Source organism: Lepisma saccharinum, chromosome 1 (assembly GCF_977018435.1).
Source record: "Lepisma saccharinum chromosome 1, izLepSacc3.1, whole genome shotgun sequence".
NCBI lineage: Eukaryota > Metazoa > Arthropoda > Insecta > Zygentoma > Lepismatidae > Lepisma > Lepisma saccharinum.
In genome coordinates, this window is record NC_139229.1 from 106,203,352 (window position 1) to 106,230,265 (window position 26,914).

Below are 26,914 nucleotides of genomic sequence, written 5' to 3' on the forward strand. Positions count from 1 at the left end.
AGTAGAGGTGTATTTCTCATGTGTTTGTGTGTGTGTCTCTCTAGATATATATTCACGCTTTCCAGACGTGACCCCCTGCATTTTAACAACAGATTCGTGATTAGAAGGCCAAATTTAGTTAGTATACCAAATATTAACGAAATTGGAGATATTCTCTATATTCTGCCCCCTTAGTCAGAGGGTCTGTGCATGCCTATGTGTCAACCAGATACTTGGATTCCACATCATTTCCAGTATTCTACAAAATTTCATATAAAACTTGCAAAAAAATCATTAAACATTTGGAACCGTTACCAGTGGAAACTTCGCTATCATGTTTTCAGTTTCAGAACTGATGTGCTACTCTCGTTTCATTTTATAAACTTTATCGGAATGATTTAAGTTGACCGGACCCCTCTCAGATTTTCTACATATTTGACATACTTACTAATTGAGACCTGCTAATGACGAATCTGAAGTTAAAATATGTCAGAAACTTCTAGAAATTGCAAAATAATTGTGAACCATTGACGCTAGCCCCACGAACCATTGACATGTGGTTAGGTTAGGCAAACAGTTAAAATTTGGTGTCGTCGTAGTATCAGGATCTAGAAATTGCAAAATAATTGCAAACCATTGACGCAAGCCCCACGAACCAATGGCGCTAGCCCCACAAACCATTGATGTGTGGTTAGGTTAGTTTCGGTTAGGTTAGGCAAACATAGTTAAAATTTGGTGTCATGATATTTCCTTGTGAAACCAAAAATTTCGCAAAAATCAACAGTTACCATTCTGAAAACTAACGCCTCATTTTCGCTTAATTTGCAATCTCTAAACGTTTCCGACAACTTTTATCTTCAAATTCGTGATTAGGCCTCAATTAGTGAGTATGCCAAATATGAAGAAAATCGGAGAGGGGTCCGGTCATCTTAAGTCGTTCCACTTTATCAAAATGAAAATCAACCTATGCAGTTCAACTTTCAGTTCTAGCAAAAATTCTGTTTATGGAAAAGTGCAACTGTAGACTTAGCATACAGGGCACAGCTTTATGGCATGGGAATAACATCAAACCAAATTCTTTAGATGCTGTGACTGTCTACACAGTGATGGAAAAATGGAATGAAAAGCCACGATACTCCACCCCATGGAGACAGCACTCATGGTTAGGGCAAATATTCAGAGCATATCAAATAAGCACCACAGAACAGGCATGTAGTCTCTGTGACCTTGATGTGAGCAATTATTACAAGTTTAACCCTAATAATACCTACTGACATCTTTCCTCCATCAGATATATTCCAGACACTATTACACGCAGATCTCATATATTTTGTACTCTTGCAGCCCTGTTATTAACCTAAAACTCTCCAACTTCAAGGTCACTTATATTTTGTTGAATTTTGTTGTTGCTGTCAATGTGTGGATTTGTTTCACTATCACTTTACATTAAAAGCAACAGATGTTGTTACACTGGACTCGAATATTAGGCCAGGCAAGAGATTTATCTTCACATTCTGTAGTAGGTCAAAAATACTCGAAGTGCTGATAAACCATAAAACTGCTGCTTGACAACATTTGCACCTTTAAATGCTTTATTAAGTATCTTGCATTTTTCGGTCAACAAAGACTTACACAATGTTAATTAATTTTCATGAGAAAACAATAAGTTTTGAGTAGTGGAAATAAAATGATAAAAATAAAACTTACCATTCTCTGCTTGGTTATGATCTCTGGTTGATAGAGTTTCCGGAGTTTTGCCTTGAATACGTTCACTTGGTTGAAACGTTTTCGTGGCTGTTTCTCCTTGCACCACCTGCACGATTTTTCCTTTACCATTACTTTCGTCCAATCCATTGCAATGTCTAGTTTTACCGAAGAATATGCATAAAAACAAAAATAATTCGACCTTAACAATATTCATTGTTTTCATAGTTGTTCTATACAATACAATTGCTCGGCATTCACGTATCAATCACAAAATATTGTAATATGCCTGATAAACGAACTTCGTAATACACACCTACGTATTTCATTTCATCTTACATAAAAATTGCACCCATTAAAAAACATTTGCTAACAGCTCACCGGAAATACGGCAAAGGTGCATTATTTACAAACTATGTGGATACGTATGCAGCAGCAACGAGTGCAGGTACATACTCACTAGCGCTATGACGGTTGATTTGCGATCAACGAGACCAACCACGAAGCAAACGGAACCACATATGCACCTGTATCAAGAACTTCCACACCAATCCACGACAGCATCACATACAATATTTTGCTTACAATTTGCTGATAGGATATATAAAACAACATTTTCTCTAGTTAAACTTTCATTAACCTAAATCATAAACCATGAACACGGCAATGGGAAAGATTGCGGCGTGTCCACGGAGGGGTAGGGGCCGTGTAAGGAGTATAATTTAAATGTAAAGAGGTGCTCAACAAAACAAGCAAATAATGATGTAATTGTAACATACGTATCATATGTATATGGAAGTGCCATTATTTAATTTCTCGGTATCCACGTTAATACATTTTTTCAGCTTGCATTGAAATTCTATGATCTTACTTATTCGCGTAATCCTTATTCACCCTATGGTATAATAACAAGGAAATCGCTCCAAATACATAAGAAAGTAATATACTTTGCCATCTATGTCTATCTAATAAAAAATGTCAACTATTCTGTTCTATTTGACCTAAGCCGATTCTATCAACGCTAGTGATTTTTACCTAATTTATTTAATTTACCGTTATTAACTTTAAGTTCTGGAACTTAAAGTGGTTGAGTCAAGTTATAGTGACTTATTTTAATAATATTGTATTAAAGGATGACCAGGATCAAAAGGTAAAAAAGTAGTGAACTGTGGCCCAAACCTTTTGCTGTGGCCCTTTGGCGGTCAATACCCCCATGTAACATCTTACTTGAATAACTTTGGAGGTTGTGCGATGAAAACAGTGGCAGTAGGATAATTGTGATGGTGTTGTATAATATAAATTCGTTGTAACAGCGTGTATTTTGGCAAAACTTTTATTTTTATAACTAAAACCTGATGTGCGAACGTGTCTTGTTTAACAATGGTACAAGAAAAAAGGAATATTCAGTTATGTTTTATTTACTAATCATTCGTCAAATAATAACCACCAGCAGCTAACGCCATTTGCACCGAGATAGAGGAGATGGTTTGTACAAATATATATTTTTAATTTGTCGCTTTTAATGTAATGTATGCTTTAAGACATTATAGATACATGTAAGAAACCTACCAAATGGTTATGCTGTGCCTCTTTTAAAATATGAGAAAGTACATTGCGAAAAAAGTCGACTGAATGCACACAAGGAAAAAGCACCATCTTTTTTTTACGCTGTAGGTAGATTAATATCTGATGCACTTGTTTAGAATTTTGTAATACTAGCAATTTGTAATTTGAAGACTATCTGTTTACATATTCGATGTTTTGTTGCTATTGTTCACAGTATGACAGATGTCGGCAATAAATCTGTAAAACGAAAACTTGTAATGCATAATAATCGGGTTGGCATTCCATAGGTACTACAGAGGATCCAATTAGAGTTGTCAATCAAAGGTTGAACATGATATGTCATTTGTAAAGAATGACTGCGAATTATAGAATTTTCTATAACTTGTATAATGGTGTATTCAATAAGAACAATGTCATAAATTTGGAACGAAAGTACATCATATTATTTGCCTACATACTTACGGTACTATATGCATGAATGATTTTAGTGAATCAAACATGGATTTGGGTTATGATGTTTGACTTAATGTAATAGTTTGCCAACGATAGTGTATTTTTCTTGTATGTGTTTTTCTGTTGGCTATCCACTAATTTGTTGTTAGATTTAGGTAGTGAGTAAGGTACAGTTGGGAGCTGAGAAGACTGCAAGGCTGAGGAATGCGAAACTGACCTGCCTGTTGTCGCCGTGTGCAGCCAGCTCGTCTTCCCTTCAGGGTGGCAGCGACATAAATAAAAAAGGCATGGTACGAAAACGCATTGCAAATGAATGGAACATATTACATAGTAACAAGTGAAAGCAATTCTAATAATGGAGTAAAACTTCACAAATCAAAGCAATCTGCTTCCAACGTGACTAAGAAAGTAAGGGTGTGTGCGTGCTTTTTGTGTATTTCCTAGCGTCTTGTTAATGATTCTCTCCTGGACATGGAACAATTAATTTTAACTTATGCAGGGTAGTACATTTTCTCCCTCGTTTGTATTTACAAACTTTCAACTGCAACTTTCGGATTATGGAACATGAAGTTGTAATGTCTCGGCCCCATTGATTTATCCACCAACTACGCCCTAACACCCATGGTGGGGGGGCAAGAGGGGGCCACGGCCCCCCTGGAAAATGAATGTGTACATAAAAATTATATAATTCACACATAATTTCATTTCAATCACAGTAATTTATGTTAATTATTATAAATTCGTTGAAGAAACATGATAATTTCAGACTGAAAGAGTGTTTTTTGAGGGGGCATCACTATTTTAGATGAAAATATGTGTCCTTTGCCCCTCCCTGGAAAGAATCCTGCGGACGTCCATGCTAACACCCCACACAATTTTTATAAAAGGACAAATTTATGGTCATTTTGGCTCTAAGTATACCTTTTCACACACATAAACACAAACTTACATCCCTCAAATAAAAAAAAAAACTGAATAAACTTTTGCTCAACCCCCGAGTCGGCTTTCCCTCTTTTCGTTGCATGTTAATTCTATTGATAGTTAACCTTCAGCGACCCAGTTTACTAGATATAGTCTGCTCTATACATATACATTTACTTATACACACACGCCAGAACATTCATTCGATTTTTAAAACAAATTTATTTCCGAAAACACGGAAGAAGTGTGAATTCCTATGCCGTTGCTGGTCTTTGAGATGTCCCGTGGCTGACATCATCCGTGGAGGTTCAAGAATGGTTCCGAACTTTTCCGAACGCCAGACTGCACCTCACACTGTAAGTCCCGATTCCATTATCAGATTCTCACCCTTCTCACCCTTTCCTACAGGGATTTCTGCATGTCTGGCAACACTGAAAAATTGAACACCAAGTCGAAGCTTCCCTCCCCACACTACCTCCCCGTTCACCCCCGAACCTCACCCCGCACTGGCAGTCTTCTCAGCTCTCAACTGTACCCTTGACCCTCTGAACCTCCTGGAGAAAGTGGAATATGTTGCATGATTTATGAAGATTTAGTTGTTTATGAACGTTTTGAGTTGATTTTTGCTCGCGGAAATCAGCCCAAGTTCCTTTTGTTTTATTGCGATTTCAACATGCTACGAATGCAATTTTTACATGGTTTTATTTCAATGTACGTCTGTTAACACATACTGCGGAGTTTTAGCGATTACTTAAGGTTTTTGTTCAATATATGCTTTCGTGGTTAGGGTAGGCAAGTTAGGTTTGGTTCCCTTAGCATTAAAATAAAGTCTCTAAATGCATTCTACTAAGGTTCTGATTTACTTCTACATTCATTCCCACGCTTTTACGATATTTACTGTCGCTTGTCGACTGAGAATATCGTGTCCATGAGAAGTGTGTAATGTAATTTTTAAGTTGTTTTTTTTTTTTTTTTTTTACATAAATAACTTTTTCCTGGGTCCAAACAGTGCTCATTACTTTAAGGAAGGTTGAAATTTTGTGTGACAATGATTTCCATAATTCTAGGATAATTAGTCTTTGTGCTAGGAGAAATCATAAAACAATCTGAACCGTTACCGGGACCATTCTTACTTAAGGCCCTACTTAATCCTCTTTTCACAAATGAAGTATAAACAATTCCAGACAATCTCATAAAGTAAGCCCTCTTTATGCTAAGATATACTAATTGGGACTGGACATACAGTTTAAAGTTAATCTGAGCCACTGTAATGAGCCCAGCACCCCTTGAATACAAGGTGACAGTGTTACCAACATGCAATCAAGGATGCCTTAATTTCAGACAATCATTTAATGTCTTTCATTTTCTCTAGTTAAACTTTCATTAACCTAAATCATAAACCATGAACACGGCAATGGGAAAGATTGCGGCGTGTCCATGGAGGGGTAGGGGCCGTGTAAGGAGTATAATTTAAATGTAAAGAGGTGCTCAACAAAACAAGCAAATAATGATGTAATTGTAACATATGATATGTATCGTCACGATATTTTGGCGATATATAGCGTGGCCACAATATGTATCATCAACCCTTTTAGGGGGTGGGGGGTGGTAAATTTGAAATTTCAAATGGAACACCCCCATTCGTTTTACATATTTGGATTCCGTGTTTAAAAATAAGAATTTTTGTTTGAAAAAATTTGTAAAAAGATTGCAAACTTCGAACATTTATAAACATTTGGTAGTTTCAGATTCATTTTGTTCCCTTTATATAATAGCAGTTTTGGTTTCCGTTGAGAACGTTGCATAATGGAATTTTATTCAAAAATGTGTGCAAAGAACTCGGCAAAAGAAAATTGTTTCCAATTTATGTTATTGTGTAAAAATAAACTGGGGCTTGCCCCAAGTTGATAGCTTCCTGGAGATGAGGCCTCCTCGAGAAAGGTTTCTTAAAGCCGCTGGCCGTAAGAGTAGACAAGAGTTATTACCAGAACGACGAATTCCAGGCCACTAATCAACAAATTTGCAAACTTTGTGAAATAATATTGTGACAATGGAAAGAACATTTTTCAAAATTTATTTTGGTTGTAATGGAAAATGATCACAAGACTACTATGATTTTGCAACATTACCATTAATTTTTGTACAATATATTTACATACTAATTATTGCGTTTCCATTTTTTTTCTCGCCTGCTAACGTATGTACAAAGTACAGATCTTACAATGTCGTTTTTTTTCATCCGAATGTGACGAACCAAACTTATTATTACATGAAGTACTATTCTGTTTTTGATGGGAAATGCAACATGCAAAAGAGAACGATACATATCGCCGGCACAATATATATCGCCAGCACGATATGTATCGTGGAGACGATATAACGCCAATATCACGATACAGAAAAAATATATCGTAATTTCCGATATCGTCCATCCCTAGGACTCACAAATGAAGGTCTCTGCATATAGGACATACAATACAACACTTGCATGTATAGTGCTTTTCACAGTCAAAGTCGCCCGTGGAGCGACATCTGGCATGCGGGGCAGTGAGAGCACGTCTGGTATGGATGAAGTGTAGTGTTGATTCCTCCATATTTACTACTTCTACATCATAAATAAAGTAGTCAGTGTACAGTACATACTAAATACTATGTAATGCCTTACTGAAATATAGTTTGATCTATCTGTTGGGCTGAGTACTTGTTTAAAGAGTTCCATAATTTCCATTAAATAATATGTCAAATGACAGTGGCTGTGTTGAATTTCTGTCTCAAATTCCAATTGTTTAATTCCGAATTAATTATGGTACACAGGCATTTTTTACATGATTCAATTTCTATTTATATCAACACATACTTCAGTGTCTTAGTGATTACTTACTGCCTATTGTTTGGAGAATGATTTTTCCTTTCCATACATTCCGATATGATTCTTTGCCTGTTACCAGTCATTCATTTACTGTTGTCTTGAACATGGACTGTTACTGCCATCTACTTCAAGTGTGTGGGGTCCGAAGAGGTAGTGTGTTGGTAAATGCTTTTGTTGTTAGGCAGACCAGGTTTAATAATGTTCCTAAATGCTTCCAACACCTGACCAAGTAACATCTGGTCTTGTGGATGAAACTCCCCCGCTGAGCCTCACATGAAAATCTGCTAAAACTCCATGTCTAAGACATGGAAACTAGGACAGCAGCTCGCTGCAAATTGTAGATGCTACTTTTCAAATCATATTTGCAGTAAATAATACTTAGCGAAGCTTCTAACTGTGCTAATTAGTTTCTCCAAGCTTTGAGCTTACTTCTACAATAATTTCCAGTATTCTAAATCACTTACTAGTGCTCCTATCAAAAATGCGAAAAATCGTCAACACTCAAGAGCCATTGCTGAATTTCTTGCTACAAACAGTAAAAAGTTTGAGGTCCAGTACAGCACATTAGGTTTGGCCTGAACTCTGGCAGAAAATGTTTGTCGTCTGCGGAAGACGTCACGTGACTCATAGGAGGAGTGTTGCAATATACGGAAGTTACAATTCTACTAGACAAAATTATATGTTGTCTCAATAAAAAAATTGCTTACGAATCTAAAGTAGCACGCTGTCCTTCACGATCGTGAAATACGTCAATTGTTCTAAGAATAAAACATTTGTCAAATTCGTCCACATCACTTTTAAATTTGTTTCTACTGCGTGGTTTCTTAAGCCAAGCGTCAGGTTAACCTTGCAGCAGGTTTTATGTATCAATCCGCGCGAGAACTGAGCTCAGAATCTTCCGTGCCAGTCTTGCTTCAACCGCCGAGCTGCTTACATCGCAGACACTGAGAAAATCCACAGTATTGCCAACCGCACAACACATCAAAACCCGCATGCATGTCAAGCGGAATATATTTGTGTTTCTTTTTGTCTCCTGAAACATAACATTTTAGAAGTACTTTCGGCGCATAAATTATTTAAAAAAATGTGTCATTACTTAATATAAATGCGAAATATCTTCGAAACATGAGAGTATTTTTCCCAGGGGGCATACAAGTCACATTTCCCCCAAAAGAGTGTAGTTCCCTAATAACATTGCTTAAATTTGAATTTATTGTGTTATTGCAATAATTAACACATATTATTGTGGCTAAAATGAAATGATGTGTGTGAAATACATAATTTTTGGTTGACTTTCATTTTCCAGGGAGGGAACGGCCCCCTTGCCCCCCCCTTCCGGACGCCCTGTGTGTATATTTCGAGCACGCAAAAATAAAAATAAACAAAGATATAAGTAAACAACGACAGGCCCTCTTGAATTTAATGACAAATTATTGTTTTTGGTTTATAAAAAAATACGTTTATGAAAACCTTTGTTACTGTAAGACACACGCACTTCAAGTTATACCAGCAAAAAAAAAAAGTATGATTTGTTATTGTGGATATATACAATCAGGTGCATTGTCTGCTGCTATTATTCTGGTTACAATTTATGAATCACTTCACTAAACCAGGATTCAAATCTTGGTCTGTCCATTTCTTGCTAATCACCCATCCCTTTCCTTGCACGGAACAGTAAATATATGCACCTTCAACAAAGACGTCATTGCCGTCAGTGGGTGAAACAATAAGCCTCCCCCTTCCCCTCTCCCTTTCTCCTCGGTTTCTTCAGCCCTGGCGGTGGTTTTGCATGGTGATATATATATATATAAAAAAAATCAATATAACGCCCACGCCCCTCCCAGAGTTAAAGCACGTCTGGTCCAAATAATAAACATGTTTCTTCTCACGGGGATATCTTTTAATACCGGGGATATCTTTTAATACCGGGGACATTCTTTTGTAGTCAAACAACAAACAATCGTTTCCTCTTCCTAAACTCAAACCACAAATCATTCAACACCCGGGATACAGTTTGTGCGCCCATTGACGGCAAATCACCTCACGCCCTGTTTTACTTTGATCTTGTTTCCGTAAGGAGGATTATGCATTTTAAACAATTTGCTTGATTTGAAGAGCTTTTCCCTTCGGATGAAGCCCACAATAACACTCGCTGAACAGGAGACCTTGCTTGATGCAGCCATTCTTGCCGCTGTATAGCACGATTATTAATCACAATAAACATAGGGTTAAAATAGTGGGATGTGCAACACTGGTATCACGGATTCCACGTGCTCTGCAACGTATTCAGTCTTGCTCGACTCGCACTTGGGCTTCAGGGATTCCTCAGCTCAATACAAACTCCAGTTGGCGAATCTGCGGATCCAAGTTCGTCTGCACAGTGATTGCAACCGATCAAGTCCACACCTGCTAATGGATGTATTATTTTGTCTGTATTTTACAAATTAAATAACTGTTTTCTTGCAAGTATGCAGTTGTGTCGGAATAGAACCCGTCTCAGTGGAACTATATTCTTGCGCGCACGTTTGGATCTACATATGCGAAAACCTGCTGCAAGGTTAACCTGATGCTTGGCTTAGGCGTTACTAATCCCTTCCCAGTTACTTTGTAACGATCATTTTCATTTCAAGGTACTTACTGACATGTCAGTAGATGCGGAAACACGCTTTTGCACTTGTTTCACGTTCAACGCAAGACCACTGTTAGCTTCTTTCTTTAAAAACTTATGTGCGTTAAGATAATTTCTCAACTCTGACTGTCAATCACTTTGCTTTCTCCAATATGCATTCCAGTTTTCACCTCAGCTTCCATTGAATAAAACACCGTAAGCAACAGAGATCAACAATCAGCTTACTCGTGGTAACACGATCTGCCCCCCCTCCCCCGAGAGGGAGGATGCCTCTTTTGCGGAGGGGCTTAATTAATGGGGATTTCACCAACAAAATGAATCATCTGTCATTCTTTTCCTTGAACTATCACCTTCTCAAACTGTCGAAAAAAATGTATATATATAAATGCAATAAGTACCGAACACACCTACCAACAACTAAGTTCTGAAGTCAGATTATGGATATAGGTAATTGTTAAGGCAGTTAGCAACTCTGCTCTCAGTGGAACTCTCGCATCGTCGTGCTGACGGCAGGCTTCTGTGCAGCTCAAGGCCAGAGCTCAAGCTAATCCGAATGGCCTGTATATAGCTGCATTTCCTTGGATTTTTTTTTTACTTAACTTTTGGAATTTCAATATATATGTATATTTTATGTACCTAAGATGATGCTCATGTGTTACAGAATATTTGAGTTTGAAAGAAATTTTTGGAACATGTAATGCATTATGTTTGATATGTGAATATACTTATTGATACAACCATGGAAAATAAACGAATGGGGAAACTAAGTGCATGGAACCTTGATTTTAAGCTCTTCAGGGGATAAGGATAATAACTGAAAATGTAAAAGCCTGGAAAATAAAATTGGTATTCCACTATGTCATTTAGAAGAAAAACTATATCTTATTGCTTGTGAAGAAAATAACATGTTTATCAAAAATTCCATTGTTGAAACAGTTTATCAACATCATCAGCAGTCATCAACGAGCATTTTGAAGGACTTCAGGCTTAATATTCTAGTAACAACAACAGTCCTTTATTTCCACATTGAAACTTAACTCATAAGATGAAACAGTTTGGCTAGCACGGTTCTTTGAAAACTGAACAGTATTCCACACTTTTTTGGCAGTGCATGGATAAACACGAAATAGTCAGTACAATAAGATAGGCATCTTGCATTCAAATCCAGGGTAGGGAATTCTTTGCAGTTGTGATGAAGTTAGCAAAGTATAAAATCGATTGACCAAAGAAATTTAACACAATTCACATTACCATTGAGGACAGTTTTGTACTTACTACAAGTAAGTAGTACGGCCCACGTGTTTTTTCCTTATAAGTTCAGCCTAATCCTGACTTTTTATGTACCCTTCTTAAGTCAATCATTTAAAACTATTTTTTAATATTTGTATTCCTGGTCTCCCAAAGAAGAGTCCAGAAACAGTTCCAAAATATTGGACAGTAACAGTTGGGCTGAAAAGTTTGTAGGCTGACTCATAGATGGCGTTACTAGAATTAAATCCATGTGATTTTTACTTAGTACTAACCTTCAAAAGATACGTGTATAAATTTCACAGCTGCTGGATAATTAGTTCGTGATATATAGCATTGTGAGTGAAGCAGCTATTGTTATTGTAAAAAAAAAGTATAAAAAAGAATTTCGTGTGTTAATAAAGCATTGCTTTTTGGCGGAATAAAATACTGTTGAAGCCAAGGCTTGGCTTGATAAACATTATTCGGACTCTGCACCAGGAAAATCAACCGTTGAGAAGTGGTTTGCTAAATTTAAACTAAGCGAAATGAGCATCGAAGACGATGCACGCAGTGGACGCCCCAAAGAGGCTGTTACCGACGAAAACATCAAAAAAGTCCACAAAATAATTTTAAATGATCGTACAGTGAAGTTGATCGAGATAGCTAAGATTATTACATAGCGTTGTTGGAGCGTTTAAAGGATGAAATCACGAAAAAACGGCCCCATTTGAAGAAGAAAAAAGTGCTGTTTCATCAAAACAATGCACCGTGTCACAAATCAATGAAAACGATGGCAAAATTATATGAATTAGACTATGAATTGCTTCCCCATCCACCATATTCTCCAGATCTGGCCCCCAGTGACTTTTTCCTGTTTGCAGACCTTAAAAGAATGCTCGCTGGAAAGAAATTTAGCACTGATGAAGAGGTAATCGCCGAAACTGAGGCCTATTTTGAGGCTAAAGAGAAATCGTACTATAAAAATGGCATCGAAAAATTGTATGACCGCTATAATCGTTGTATCGCCCTCAAAGGCAACTATATTGAATAATAAAATCGAATTTTGTCAAAAAAATATTTTTTACTATGTTAGCCTACGAACTTTTCAGCCCAACTGTTACACTGTGGAGTGAATCACATGTAGGTACATTTTTTTTCCACATTTATATTTAAAACAAATGAAATTACCCATCAACCAATAATCTGAAAGTAGCAAATATTTCTGTATATTAAATAGTCAAGATATTTTATATTTTCTTGTAATTTGACACACACAGATGTTCTACAATGTAAGCAAGGATGTACTCTCCACTGTGTTAGGACCAGAATTTCATAGTCACAAAAAAATTGGTGATGTGGTACATTCTGCTAAACCATCAAAATAACTGTGACCAGGGCCGGATTAAGGTGGGTGCTATTGATGCAGCATTAGGCCCATTCCTGAAAGAGGCCCTGATGAAAACAGACAAGAATTTTCCGAAAGCGGAACAGTTTTCTTTTGCTATATTAACCTGAAAATAAATCTTAGAATGAAATTTGGAGCCCCAATTTCGGATGCCTAGACACAGGTAGTAAAATTTTCACCTTGAAACTTAGTTGTATACAAAAAAAAATTGACGGTATGTACCATCAGGCCCAATTTCGACTTAATCCGGCCCTGGAGACATTTAAGCTATAGACTACAAAACCATGAAATATCAGAAAGTCAAATTCAATGCTTTAAAAAATGAACCGAATGTGAATTTAGACTGTAGAAAAACATAACTATTGATGAGCAACAGGGACTGTGAATTTCACAGGAGAAGCAGCATTAGCATGAGGCCTTGAAACGAATACTAGGCCTATATGTCATTAAGTATTTGGCAGAGCATGATCTTGCATTACGGGGCCTGGGGCATAAAATATTCGAGGGACATACTATATATATTTCAATTTTTCTTCCTGAGTCTGAAGTACAGGTGTCCTACAAAATCATAATGTACACACTACATTTTCATTTAGTTTTCATTCTGATGTATGTCGGTACCAGGTGGAGGCACATGGCACAGTCGTTCGGATCCCACTTTAAACTGTAGGTTCAGTACCGATTAGCCTCTCTGGGCATAAAGTAGACTTACAACAACAAATCAATCAATCTGACGTTCATTATATTTAATTGCAAAAACGGGAATGTTTAATATATTGTTACTTTAACTAAAAAGTAGCAATATTTAATCATATCCAATAACGTAATTGTTTTCATTGAATTTTGAAACTGTAGTGAATTTGCATTGCTTCCATAAAATAATATTTTCATATCATATTTCATTCTATAAGTAAGCAAACAATAGCCTATATGTTAAGTATTTTTGATACAAATATTTGTAACACTATCTTTATGTCGTGGCCACTTTGTTTATGATTTCAGTAATTTTGGATATATTTAAGTATGTCAAAATAATACACACATGCAGGCTATATCAGATTAGTTACTTAATTGGAAGCACCAGCATCCTATAAATTCGTTAAAAAAATGCACACAAGTTGCCACCCCTGTCATGACCCCCTTTCCGTATGTAGTGCGTTTTCTGGCAGAAAAAAATCATATCAACAACATGGATAAATTTACAGTACATGCCTGCGAATAAGAAAAAAATTCTGGGGCTTGTATTGCTAAAATTAGGTCTCAATCAGCAAGTCATTAAGAAAAGCTGGTTGCCAAATTTTAAATTTTTATGGTGCTAAACGGCGATACTTCGAACGAGCGCGTGCTTAACAATAGGTAATAATTGCACAATTCTAATAACCAGGTTGGCATTAGAGAATAATTTTACAAGAAACTGATGTTATAAAAAACAAGAAAAACATTAAAATAGAATATAATCACAGTATGTAAGTACATCAGGCCCAATTTCGTCTTAATCCGTCCCTGACTGTGACTTGCATTTGCAACCACAAATTCCAAAAAAAAATGCTCTGCATATATAGTTATGACATGCATCTTCCACAGTTTCCATTAAATAGTATCTTTATACCATTTGTTGCTCATTATTTGTATTGATATGGAAGGACTATGATTCCTGTAAGATTTTTTGAACTGTTTTTAAATTGGTAATAGCTGTGTGTACTGGGAATGTTGGCTTACAAATTTATTACTCTTGTTTCTTTCAGCATGCTGAAACCAAACTAGTCAGCATGGTGTGTAATTGACAGTGTTTGTTGAGGGTGTGAATGCACGATGAACATGCTGAAGGTATGTACATTACCATCTTTGTAAACTTTGTTACAATTTTTTATAATGTTTCTGATTTGTGTGTGTGTGTGTTTTGTGTGATAAATGTTTCCTTCTATTTTTTATTCATCTCTTCTTTTGGCTCCTTTTTTTCTTTTTTCATATATATATAAATATATATAATGGATAAAAGCAAGGAGGGCCAAAAGGGCTAAGTAAAAATCAAAGAAGGTAAAAGGAAACACTCACCAGACAGTAGAAAAATTCAAAATTTTTGCTAACTTCGTAGCATCATCGGTGTGTGTGTGTGTATATATATATATATATACAACATGCCATCACCTGATTTAGCATAACCAAAAATGTCACCAACTTTTGTCTTTAAGTTGGTGACATTTTTGGTTATGCTAAATCAGGTGATGGCATGTTGTGAGATGTTACACTTTACAATAACTTTTTTGTTTATTTGTCATTTGTAGGACCATTTTAATATGAATGTTGCTGAGGCTAAAGTGGATTGCTCCATTTTTTTTATTATCCATTCTCCATGCAAATTGAGAATTGAGGCAAGATAAGCCAACCGTGCCACTAAATTACATGAATAATTTGGGGCATAGGTTATGATTACTTATTCATGGTGATGACTTAATTGTGAGAAGGACAAATTATAATTTCTGCTCTTTGTACAATTTAATTAACCATATAGCATATTGTTAAGGTCGGAACTATACTAGCACTAAGATTTCTGAAACCTCAGAAAATATGCAAACCACAGATATCTCGGTGACTTAAACTAGCAACACTAGCACCACTGCTTCCACCCAGGGTTTCGGATTTGGTTCCTTGATCTATAACTAGGAGATTTCTACTTTTAGCAAACATAACCTACCTCCCTCTCTCTCCCACATATATAAATATATATATAAACAGTAAAAATCTTGTGCAGCAAGTATAAATAAACAACAGTGTTATTTATGTTGGAGACAATCTGTAGGAATTGCTTTTGAAAAAGCCACAGAAAATAAGTGGAGACATTACATATTGCTGTATAGACAGTTCTAGAACTCATTCAGTCTCTCATTGGTGAGTACGTGGTGCAACCAGAGAATGGTGCTGATCAAACCACCTCCGCTATGGCCGAGATCGGGAATGTGTAAATCCCAAGTTTAAATCATAACTTTGTTTTGTAGCCATTCCAATAGTTATTTTAGGCCTCCAGCATAGCCAAATGGTTAGAGTTCTTGCCGTTAGTGTGAGCAGTCCTGGGTTTGATTCCTTATGTCAACCTTCGAAATTCCAGTGTCAACCTAGCATCGTGAGGACAACTGGGGAACTTCTTGAAGAGAAGTTGCAGGCTTGATCTCCTATACCAGAGGACAGTGGTTATTGAACTTGATGCACAAACCACCCATCATCCGATAACAGATCTACTTGGTAGGCCCTACCCCTCTGAGTGCTGTTGCACCATGCAGCAATTACTTGGGCTTTTTGTTGTGCTTCCCTGCAAATTTGGTTCATCCAGCATCCGTAGGGTTCACGCTATAGGCGATTTTCTGAGGGGGTTTTTCTGTAAGGTGGCAACGCTGCTTTTCTTGTACAGCCTATTTTCAGTTCATCTTTGCATGGTTGTAAGGATGTACCAATTCAACATAATACATTTTTTCATTCACTTTGGTCTATTGTGGTAGCCACAAGTGCATTCCACTTACTTTTTTTTTTTTTTTTTTAAATTTCAAGTGCCTCCTTCTTAACTATCATTATTGGGAGGTACAATGTAGAGATTTCACCTCCGCTAAAAGTCCTGTCATTCTGATAATAGAAAAATACTGTAAACAATTTCATCTCTACGAGAATTAGTTCTCAGCTATAATTTTTTTGTACTTCGTTGCAAGTTTGTAATGCACGTGCCTGGAAGGTACTCATTCGTGGAGACTATATGTGGGAGAGACTTCGGTCTGCTAAAACTTAATCGTTATTTTGGTCTTGAATTTCGTTGCAGAGAACCTCTGAATTGTTTGTTACTGTTTGTGTTTTTAAGTGTCCACTCTGTTTGTGCTTCTCATCTACCTCCCCTCTCTTCCAGCATGGAAACAGTGCAGAGTGTTGAAAGAAACTCTGGAAACCATAGCAACACAGAAAAGAGAAAACACAACTCGTCTGATGGTCGTTTCTCTACTGCAAGTTTGGGACCCAGCCTTGGTGGTAAGAATTCAGCCACAGAGATGCCTTCAGCTGTTACTGATCAACAGCTCTCTTCCATACAGTGCGAAGAAGGAGAAAGTGCCACGCCTATTAGCCATAAGAATTCCACCTTTCAACTTAGATCCAGTACTCGGGCATGCAAGAAATTGAAACTTGATGTTTCATCTCCAGTTGCCACTCCTTCAGTGCAGCCTGACAAAAAAGGTACAAAGTAGAAACATTAAGTACTTCTAAGTGAGAATTTGCACCGAGGTGACAAGTGACACATGACACTTGGGAATGAGCCAATCAGCAACAACGTTTCACACTGTAGTGGCATGGCAGGCTGCACAAGTCTTCGTTCGATTGATGATGTCGCTTCGGTGTAAATTCTCCCTAAGATTCTGTTTGTGTGAATTATATTAAATAATCAGGTCTGACTTGATTTGCTAATGGATGTGAATCATTAAGTAACACCTAATAGGTATTTAAAGTAAAGTGCTCCCCTGGGCTTTGCACCATGCCATGAAGATGTATAGGGGGTGTGGGGTTAAGGTCCCACACTTTCTTGATCATGGCTGAGCTGGGGGTGATGTGATCAGCACCACACCCCTGGCTGCCTTTACCCCCCAGAGTTTCCTCCAGGTACCCACTTTATAGGATGCTGGGTGGGTGCCGGAGCCACTTGAACAGGTTGAAAAAGTCCCGGTTCTCCCCCACTGGGAATCGAACCCGGGTCTCTCACATGGTAGTCAGACGCCCTAATGACTGAGCTACCGCAGACTCACCTAATAGGTATTATAATGAGTAAACAGCTGGTAGCCTACTGTTGTATATTTTTTAGTAATAGCATTTCTTACATATATTTAGTGATAAATGATTAAAATAATTAATTTTTTCAGTGTAATTATTAATGGTATCTGCACTATGCTTTTTGAGGCAATAATACGTGTCTCCTCAGTTTCACGAAGCCAGTATTTAATTGAAATTAGGGATGGGACAGATAAATCGGTATACTGTTGGTATCTTCACATATAGGCATGTTGCCTACTTCTGTGGCAGAGTGGTTAGCACAGCATGCTGCATCACCAGTGTTCCCAGGTTCGAATCCTAGCCTGGGTGTGTGTGTTGTGTGTAATGTTATTTCTCAATATCATCACTCATCTTCGTCTTTGTGATTAGCCAAAAGTGGCAATATAGTGAAGTACAATAAACCAAATCAATTAGTATAGGCATATCGGTTTATCTGAAAAATGACCATTAATTTTACAAATATGATACATGTATAAAATAGTCTGCAATTCTGAACACAATTATTCCATTTTGTAATTACTTTTATCAGTGTTAAAAGTGAAAATTTCTTGGTAGGGGCATGCCTGGCTGAGTTTTGATATACGAGGGAGGGATGCTGGTTTCGATCAGCACAGAGGCAATGCTGTAGATGGGGGAAATGAATGAATGGAGTAAGCTTACTGTGTAGTTTTGTCCAAGAGCTTCACCAAAATTTTTTAATCTTCTCCATTTTTCAGAAACTAGTAAAGAAGAAGAGAAAGCTGAAGACAAGAAAGAAACTGACGTGAAGAAGAGGCGCAGAGGTTGGGAATTGTGGTCAGTGGAAGACAAGAACACATTTTTTGAAGCTCTCAATGAGTACGGGAAGGACTTTGATTCGATACAAAGCTACTTTGCCCACAAGATGAAGAAGAAAGGGTTGCCAGATACTGTGATTAAAAACAAGGATCAAGTGAGGCATTTTTATTACAGGACGTGGCACAAGATATCAAAGTATTTGAACTTTTCCAATGGTAAATACAGGAAGTGTTTAGTAATATTTTAACGTTGAGCAGTGGTTGAAACTAGTCCTTAACACCTAGGTGCTATTTGGCTCCTAACATATTAACACCTACTCGGCAAGGTTGAAAACTGAGTCACCAAAGTACTTGAATTTTAAAAATAATTTTTGACTAGGTAGTGATACAAATATTATAAAATATAAAATTAAAAGCTTTTGAAGTTCATTAAAAAACCCTAATGACTTTGGCACAAAAACTTCTTCCACATTCCCCTCATTTGAAGTTTATACAAATTAGTCTTTTAGTCTGCAATACAGGGTGTCTACAAATGATTGGACCAGTTTTATGATGTTATTGTACACGTATCATGCAGTAACTTTACAGTTTTGCAAGGAAACTTGAGAAGTTTTGTGACATATTACAAGTGTTCCATATGTTCTCCTTTGTGTTTCTACAAACATCAACTATAATCAAGTGTGATGCAGCATGTCAATATGTTCAACAACACCATGAGGGTTTTCCATTCCCCAGATTCGCACATTGTGCCTGTTCACTTAAGACAAATGTCGCTTCATCACTGAACACAAGTTTATCACAAATATCATCATGGTTTTAGTGATTGCATCAACTGCAAGCCGTGTGGCTTCTGCTTCAGCCTTTTCCGTAAGATCTTCCATATGGTCGCTTGTGGAATATCAAATTCCTTGCTTGCTCTCCGTGTTGACTGTTTGGGGCTATGCACGAAACTGGCCCGCACACACTCAACGGTTTCTTCAGGTACTGGAGGACAACCCATTGATTTTCCCTTACAGAGGCATCCTATAGCTGTGAGTTTGTACTGGGTGGATCTTTACTGAACTTCGTTCTAAATCGTCATTGGACCATTTTTACTGAGCGACTTTCATGAAATTCAAGCACAGCATATGCTTTCTAGCTGTTTGTTGCCATCTTAACTACTACTACTACACTCTAGTGGCAGGAATCGGAAACGTACAACATTTGCAATAGGAAACAAACGTTTATGAGACACTTGTCCTCTAACATCACATTCAAACAAATTACATCTAATACTATAATTAAAAAATATTTGAAACCACTTCAATCATTTGTAGACACCCTGTATAATTGTGATACAGCTTCATGATACAATAGTTTAAAACTGTTAATGTATCTTTGGTTCTCCTTTAGTATACTCAGAACAAGATGAAAAAAAGTGCTTCTCCCACTGAAGAGGAGGAAGTATTACTTTTAATAAATGAATAAGATAAAATACTATCAGCGAGAGATTACTAGTCTAGTAATTTTGGTCTCGTGTTGTGCACATTTATTTTAATATAAATGTAGAAGATATCTACATATAAATAATGCAGAAATCTTGTTCTTTTTCACACTTCTGTCTAAAACCTAATTCCAAGATGTAGTGTGTGTTAAAGTCGGATGCAAATTATGTAGCTGTGTTTTGTATGTGCAACCTATTATGTATTTTTCTTACAACAGAAGTGAAGAAAGCTACAAGGGAACTGTATGGACTGATCAACTATGGCGAACTGAGGAAGAAAATTGGTGGTTTGTTAAGCGAAAAAAGCAGTGTGAAACTGAACGAGCTCATTTACAAAGGTACAACACAAATTAAAATCCGAGGGAAGACCCACCGAATCAAGACACCTATGTGCCGTGCCTTGAGAAAGCTGAATCAAGTCCAAGGTAAGATATTTACATTATTACTTGTACAATATTAGATATCAGATAGGTATATTTATAAGCGTTGACCTGATATCACTTTGAACCAATACCCATAACAATACGAATACTCTTACAGATTCCCACCAATACCGTTGTTCGAAAATTGTAACAATTAAAAGTGTTCAAATTATTGATTAAGATTAGTGTGTAAATATTCATTCTACTCTCAATAAATGCATTTAATTTACAATATTTTTTACTTTAAAATATTCAAGAATTATATCAGAATATTAAATTACATGTTATGTAATCACAAAATTTACACAAGATGAAAAGAAATTTCAAGTTTTTCATAATTTCCAGGATAATTAGACTCCACGAAAGTGTTGCACTGCATTTGTGTGGAGCCCGTGGAACACACAATGCTCGAAAAGTATCAACTGATACATTGGCTTCAGTATTGGCTCAGCCATAATTTAAAAGTATTATTTTATGTTAGTAGGTGAATATTTCACTCCAATCATAAGCAACAATTTATTAGAGTATATTCTAAAATATTTAAAAATTACCTCTGAATAGAAAAATACCTGTTATCGCAACATAGTTTTTTCACATAACATTGGTACTAAATCAGTGGAAACTTCAAATTGCATACCTTCCAGGATTATTAGACTCTGCGAAACTGTCTAGCAGTATTCTTGAGGGCCCCGGAAATTATCAAAATGCTGGAGAAGTAAATAAAATACAACCGATACCACTGGTATAGGCCAATACTGATCCCTTGGCATCGGTATAGGCTCAGCCTTTATATTTACTTACAGTAGCAAAAATGTGTTAGTGTTTTGACACAATTCAGCAAGATTCATTTCAATATATTGAATCCTATTTTAAACATAGACCCAGTCTTTAATATATTTTTGGGAAAAGTTCCAGTTGTTTTCTTTCAACTACAGTAACCCCCTCACTTACGTAATACGCAACGTACATAAATTCGCAGTTACGTAATAACTCAAATATTACAACTACTAGCATAAATGAACTTGTTTTCAGCTTTTGCATCTTTGCAATGGATGTCAGTTTGTTTTTATATGTTTTTATGCTATTTTATATATTTTTCATACTTTTATAGTTTATATCTGAGTAAATATTGCTGCATGATGTTTCATTTTTAAAATAATAATGTGCAAATAATATACATACAGTGTTAGTCAAAAGTATCGGGACAGAACAGTAATAACGAGATGCGTGGACGGAGGAAAATCACATGTTGCAATATTGGTGTGGAAACTGCAATGAATGGGGGTGTGGCCATTATGGCAGCCATCTTGGATTCTGCCATATTGGATATCACACAATATTTTCAAATTGAAAGGGGGTATGTATGACACATCAATTTAGGCTAGAATTGTCCCACAAACGACAATCCGAACTCATTTTGGACCGATCGCCATTTGTGGAAGAGAGAGGATGTGCTACGTTTGACTGCAAAAAATGAGATTTGTCTGAAAGAATTGTCTACTGTATTCCTGTGGGTAACTGTACACTGCAAATTACAGAGATCACGAGCAAGAAAACATGACATTGACTTGCAGAATGCCTCAAAGCATGTGCTCACACTGCTTCCAGTCGACTGTCTGACAATATGCCAACCTATCGTAAAAACTGCAAAGTGCACATTGTAGCATATCCCAAGAAAGTCCTATTGTTTCGTCCACAATGCGATTCTGTAGGTTATTCAGGGAGTGTGGTTTGTTATGATACACTTTGTCCTTCATGTGCCCCCATAAAGTAATCCAGGCGTGATTGATCGGGAGATCGGTTTTCCTCAGTTCCCCCAGGCAAATGCCAGGATGGTACCTTACTCCGAGGCCGTGACTTCTACTTCTCTTCGTTTCTTCCTGTCCTGCCTCTAGTCCTTTTCCCGGTTTGTTTTGATAATTTGTTGAAAATAACATATCGCAAATTACCGAATTAAGGAATGCCAGTCCTTCCTTACAAAAGAGTAACATACTCTTTTGTAGCTAACAATCCTATTCGACGAATTAAGATCATCAGGTACGTATTTGTTTTACTTTCCCTTCCACGGACAGCAATAACAGTGTTCGTCTGGATATGGACTCTACCTGTACACATCCCTTGTAGATTGTAGTCAACTTCCTCGAAGGTCAGTTGCATTTGTTATCGCCCTTGCGAACGTTCTGCATGTCGCTCATGTTGGTGAGTGATGTGCCAACGGAAGGAGATTTGTGTCCGTGTCAGTGGTCAAAATGGAGCTCAGTGAACGAGAACGTATTACGTTATTAATGATGCATGGCTATGGTATCGCAAGCGACCGTATACCGAGGTGCGACAGTTATTTAATGCTACATTCCCTGAACATAACCCAATTTCGAAGTCAACCGTCAAAAGAACCATTTGACGTTTTGCGGCAAGTGGAAGTGTTAAAGACTGTGTGCGATCTGGAAGGTCGCAATTGTGTAGCAACGAGGCAGTTTTTTTGGATGTGTTAAAATCTTTTGTGAAAAATCCGCATACATCGACAACCAGCGTTGCCAACACGTTGGACATATCCCATAGTTCAGTGCAACGAATTTTAGTGAGCAGCAAGTTTAAACACTACAAAGTGAGTTTAGTTCACGAACTAACAGAAGATGACTTTGATCGCCATTTTGAATTTTGCGAAGTAATGATGCGAAATATCGATAACGATAGTATTCACCTCAATGACATTGTATTCTCTGATGAAGTGACATTTATGTTAAACGGGCAGGTGTATGAACCGACATAACTGTCACTATTGGAGCAATGAAAACCCACATTGGATGATGGAACATCATACACAGTATCCACATAAACTGAATGCTTGTGTAGGAATGATGGGAGGCATCATTCTTGGCCCTTTCTTCATTGATGGCAATCTGACAGTTGAGAAGTATTTGACAATGCTTCGTGAACAGATTGTCCCTGTCATCCAAGTGTCCACACATGACTTTAATCGTGTTTGGTTCCAACAGGAGGGAGCACCACCACACTATGGACGGGATGTTCGACAATACTTCGATGAAAGCTTTCCACAACGATGCAGTGGATGACGAGGTATGATCGAATGGCCTGTAAGATCTCCCGATTTATCACCCCTGGATTACTTTCTATGGGGGCACATGAAGGACAAAGTGTATTGCACCAAATCACACTCCCTGAATGATATACGGAATCGCATTGTGGACGAAACAAGGGGACTTTCTCGGGATATGCTACAACGTGCACTTTGCAGTTTTTACGATCGGTCGGCATACTGTCAGACAGTCGATGAGAAGCAGTGTAAGCACTTGCTTTGAGGCAATCTGTAAGTCAATGTCATGTTTTCTTGTTCATGCTCTCTGTAATTTGCAGTGTACAGTTACCCACAAGAATACAGTAAACAATTCTTTCAGACAAATCTCATTTTATGCAGTCAAACATAGCACACCCTATCTCCTCTACGAATGGTGTTTGGTCCAAAATGAGTTCGGATTGTCGTTTGTGGGACGATTCTAGCCCAAATTGATGTGTCATACATACCCCTTTCCATTTGAAAATATTGTGTGATATCCAATATGGCGGAATCCATAATGGCCACACCCCCATTAATTGCAGTTTCCACACCAATACCCACTTGCAACATGTGATTGTCCTCCGTCCACACGTCTATTTCAGACAAATCTCATTTTATGCAGTCAAACGTATCACACCCTATCTCTTCCACGAATGGCGATAGGTCCAAAATGAGTTCGGATTGTCGTTTGTGGGACGATTCTAGCCTAAATTGATGTGTTATAGATACCCCTTTCCATTTAAAAATATTGTGTGCTATCCAATATGGCTGCCATGATGGCCACGCCCCCATTCAATGCAGTTTCCGCACCAATACCCACTTGCAACATGTGATTATATAACATATAATAATAATTAATATTGTAGTTTCTTACGAAGTTACACTTAAGCAATTTATAAATTCGACTTATATAAAATTCAAGTTACGTAAAGGTTTACGGAATGCATTACTTACGTAACTCGGGCGGGTTATTGTACTTAATATTGATGGCATACTGATTCATTATCATAGAGTATGGCATCTGGAATGGAGGTTTATTTCTGTTTATTCCCTGCAGGGTTGCTCTCTGGCCCACTCACATTCATCTTATTTCATTCCAATAAGATTTACTATTTGCTGGCATGATGCACTAAAGAATGAAAATGAATGCATTACTATTAAATAGTGTGAGAAGGTAAGGATATGATTTGTAAGTAGTATACATGTTAACGAACCTCTGTAGAAAATTTGAAGCTGGTCAAGTGTTGGATGATTGACTAAGTAGCAGACAATTTTTGCCTCCACGCTGCTGCAGTCTAGCTCAAGATGGAGTTTGTTCAGGAGGAGCAGTGTACATGATTGAAATTTTCTGTGTGTGAAGAAAGCTGGCACAAGAAACTTAGCAATTGTTGCAGAAAGCTTACAGGGAAGATACTTTGCCACAATCAACCTTATTTCTCTGGTTCAAAGACAAGGAAAGTAGGCAATTGGGGTGCTCCAGAAACAGACATGAACAATGGTTCATAGAATGCTGGGTAACTGTTGATTTTACTCAGGGATTTATATTGATTCAGTCCTAAGGACCATTTAATTTGAATAGGTGATATTTTTTTGTATCATGTGCATTCAGGCATTGTTCAGTCCTTTGTAATGTACAAGTGGAATATTCTCTTACAGATACCCAGGAAGACTTAAGGCTACCATCACGTGTCCTTGTAGAGTTGCGGCCGATGCATAATGAAGCTTGGGCAGCTGTTCAGTCAACAGCCCAGAATCCGAGAGTCCGGACGTACTTGCCTCTCCAACGTCGCCTGTCGTCACTTCTAACGTATCTGCAGAACCGTTGGCGTCCGCATGAAGTGAAATATGTATCCTTAAATGAAAAGTAGCACATTTAACTTCGTGTTCTGCAGCAGTGTAGCAGAGACTCGGTGTTTAATTCCCAATGGTGACACAATAATAATAGTTGAAATTACTATTGATTCCACTTTATGCACAGATAGGCATTCATAAATAGCCCCACGAACCATTCACGGATAGCCCCACGAACCATTCACGGATAGCCCCACAAACGATTCACGAATAGCCCCACGGATAGCCCCACGAACCATTCATGAATAGCCCCACGAACCATTCCAATTCCTTCAAAATTCCATGGTGAATTACAAATTGTACAGGATCTTCAACGCCGTGCAATTTCAACACGCATCCTGTGCACGTCATGTTGTCGCAAGTTTGTAATGACAAATGATGAACAGTAACGCATGTTTAGTTACGTTCTACAACTGTTACACAGTTACAAAACTGCGTATTTGGAAACACTGACCGGTTGTGACGTTATGAAACGCTCGCAAATATTTGGTTCACGTAGTAGACGGACAGCAAGGGAACAGCTTTCGTTCATCGGAGTGAAATTAATGTCGATATGTCTAAAATTGAGATTATTTGCGTGGAAAAACCGAAATGCCACCTTCAAGAATCCTTAGGAATGCAGAATACGTAAGTATCAATGTGAAAAATAAGGGAAATAGAGACGTTTGGTGGTTACTGAAATTTTACCAAAATTTTAACAATACTCATAATTACATACTTAGTTGATGGTCTAGAACATTTCAAATGTGTATGTAAAGTTAAGTTCATGTGGCACAATTCAGAGTAAACTTTACAAGAGAAGCAAAATAATACATTAGACCCTCTAAAGCAAAATTATTTTGGGGGCTTTGCCCCCACATCGTTAACATTGCAGGGGATGCCCCCCCCCCAAGCCCCATGGAGTCGGCACCTATGGCTGGAACTAAAGTTAAAATGGGATATGAACCACTATGCACTTCCGCCTGGTATCAGACTGAGGACCCCTTGATTACAATGCAATGATGTTGCACTATGCCATCTGAGACACTCTGATGTGAATTCATTTTAGTGCTTTGGATTTCACTTTAATCTGTAGTTCCATCTGATCATAAAGACAAGAAAGTGTAAGAAACACTTCTGCTTGGACATTTTTATTCATTACATAAAAAAATTAAACTATTTTTATATGTATTGTAGGGATGGGCCAATATGAAATTGTGGCCGATACCGATAAAGTAATGATATAAAATTTACCAATACCGATCCGATATCCTTAATAAATGTGTGTTTCGAGATAACTGCAGTGCAAGAGAAGTTGCATATTTAGATATTTACTTTTTTAAAAATAGGGCATGGTGATTATCCATAAATTATATTATAACAACCAAATTATAACAAGATCATAGAATTTTGCACTAAACTATAAGATATTTATAGATATATTGGATCGGTAATGTAATTGTAAATTCACCAATACACTGATATGACTATATTGGCCGATATTGATAGAGTACCAATTAATCTGTCTCATCCCTAATATATTGGAAAATTTTTGGGTTAATTGGAATTGGTACATTCTTGTAACAAAGTAGTACAAATACCAAGGGGAGTCAAAAGTTTCTGTACCATGTTCATACCTTCATATTCCGTTGGAATATATGATCGTTCTCCACTGTTCCATCAGTGAATTAATCATTGGTGATAACAGATGACTGACTTTGATGCAAAAACTACATGAAGTCACTTGTCACAACCTTCCCTCAAAGGAATT

The 26,914-nt window shown here is 37.3% G+C and overlaps 2 protein-coding genes across 3 annotated transcripts in view; one reads left to right on the forward strand and one right to left on the reverse strand.

The window, feature by feature from the left end:
* Positions 1-2,122, reverse strand: part of Stim (stromal interaction molecule) — a 102,312-nt gene extending 100,190 nt beyond the window's left edge. For both annotated transcript variants that reach the window (XM_083136013.1, XM_083136004.1), the window contains exon 1: positions 1,687-2,122. In XM_083136013.1, the coding sequence (XP_082992139.1) occupies positions 1,687-1,909 (223 nt within the window). In that variant the 5' untranslated portion in view covers positions 1,910-2,122. The remainder of the gene's footprint in view (positions 1-1,686) is intronic.
* An 802-nt stretch (positions 2,123-2,924) lies between these two features.
* crm (cramped chromatin regulator) overlaps positions 2,925-26,914 on the forward strand; it is a 54,844-nt gene continuing 30,854 nt past the window's right edge. The window contains exons 1-6 of the mRNA XM_083136027.1: positions 2,925-3,168; positions 14,502-14,583; positions 16,646-16,968; positions 18,273-18,548; positions 20,034-20,240; positions 24,970-25,160. Coding sequence (XP_082992153.1) covers positions 16,647-16,968; positions 18,273-18,548; positions 20,034-20,240; positions 24,970-25,160 — 996 coding nt within the window. The 5' untranslated portion in view covers positions 2,925-3,168; positions 14,502-14,583; position 16,646. The remainder of the gene's footprint in view (positions 3,169-14,501; positions 14,584-16,645; positions 16,969-18,272; positions 18,549-20,033; positions 20,241-24,969; positions 25,161-26,914) is intronic.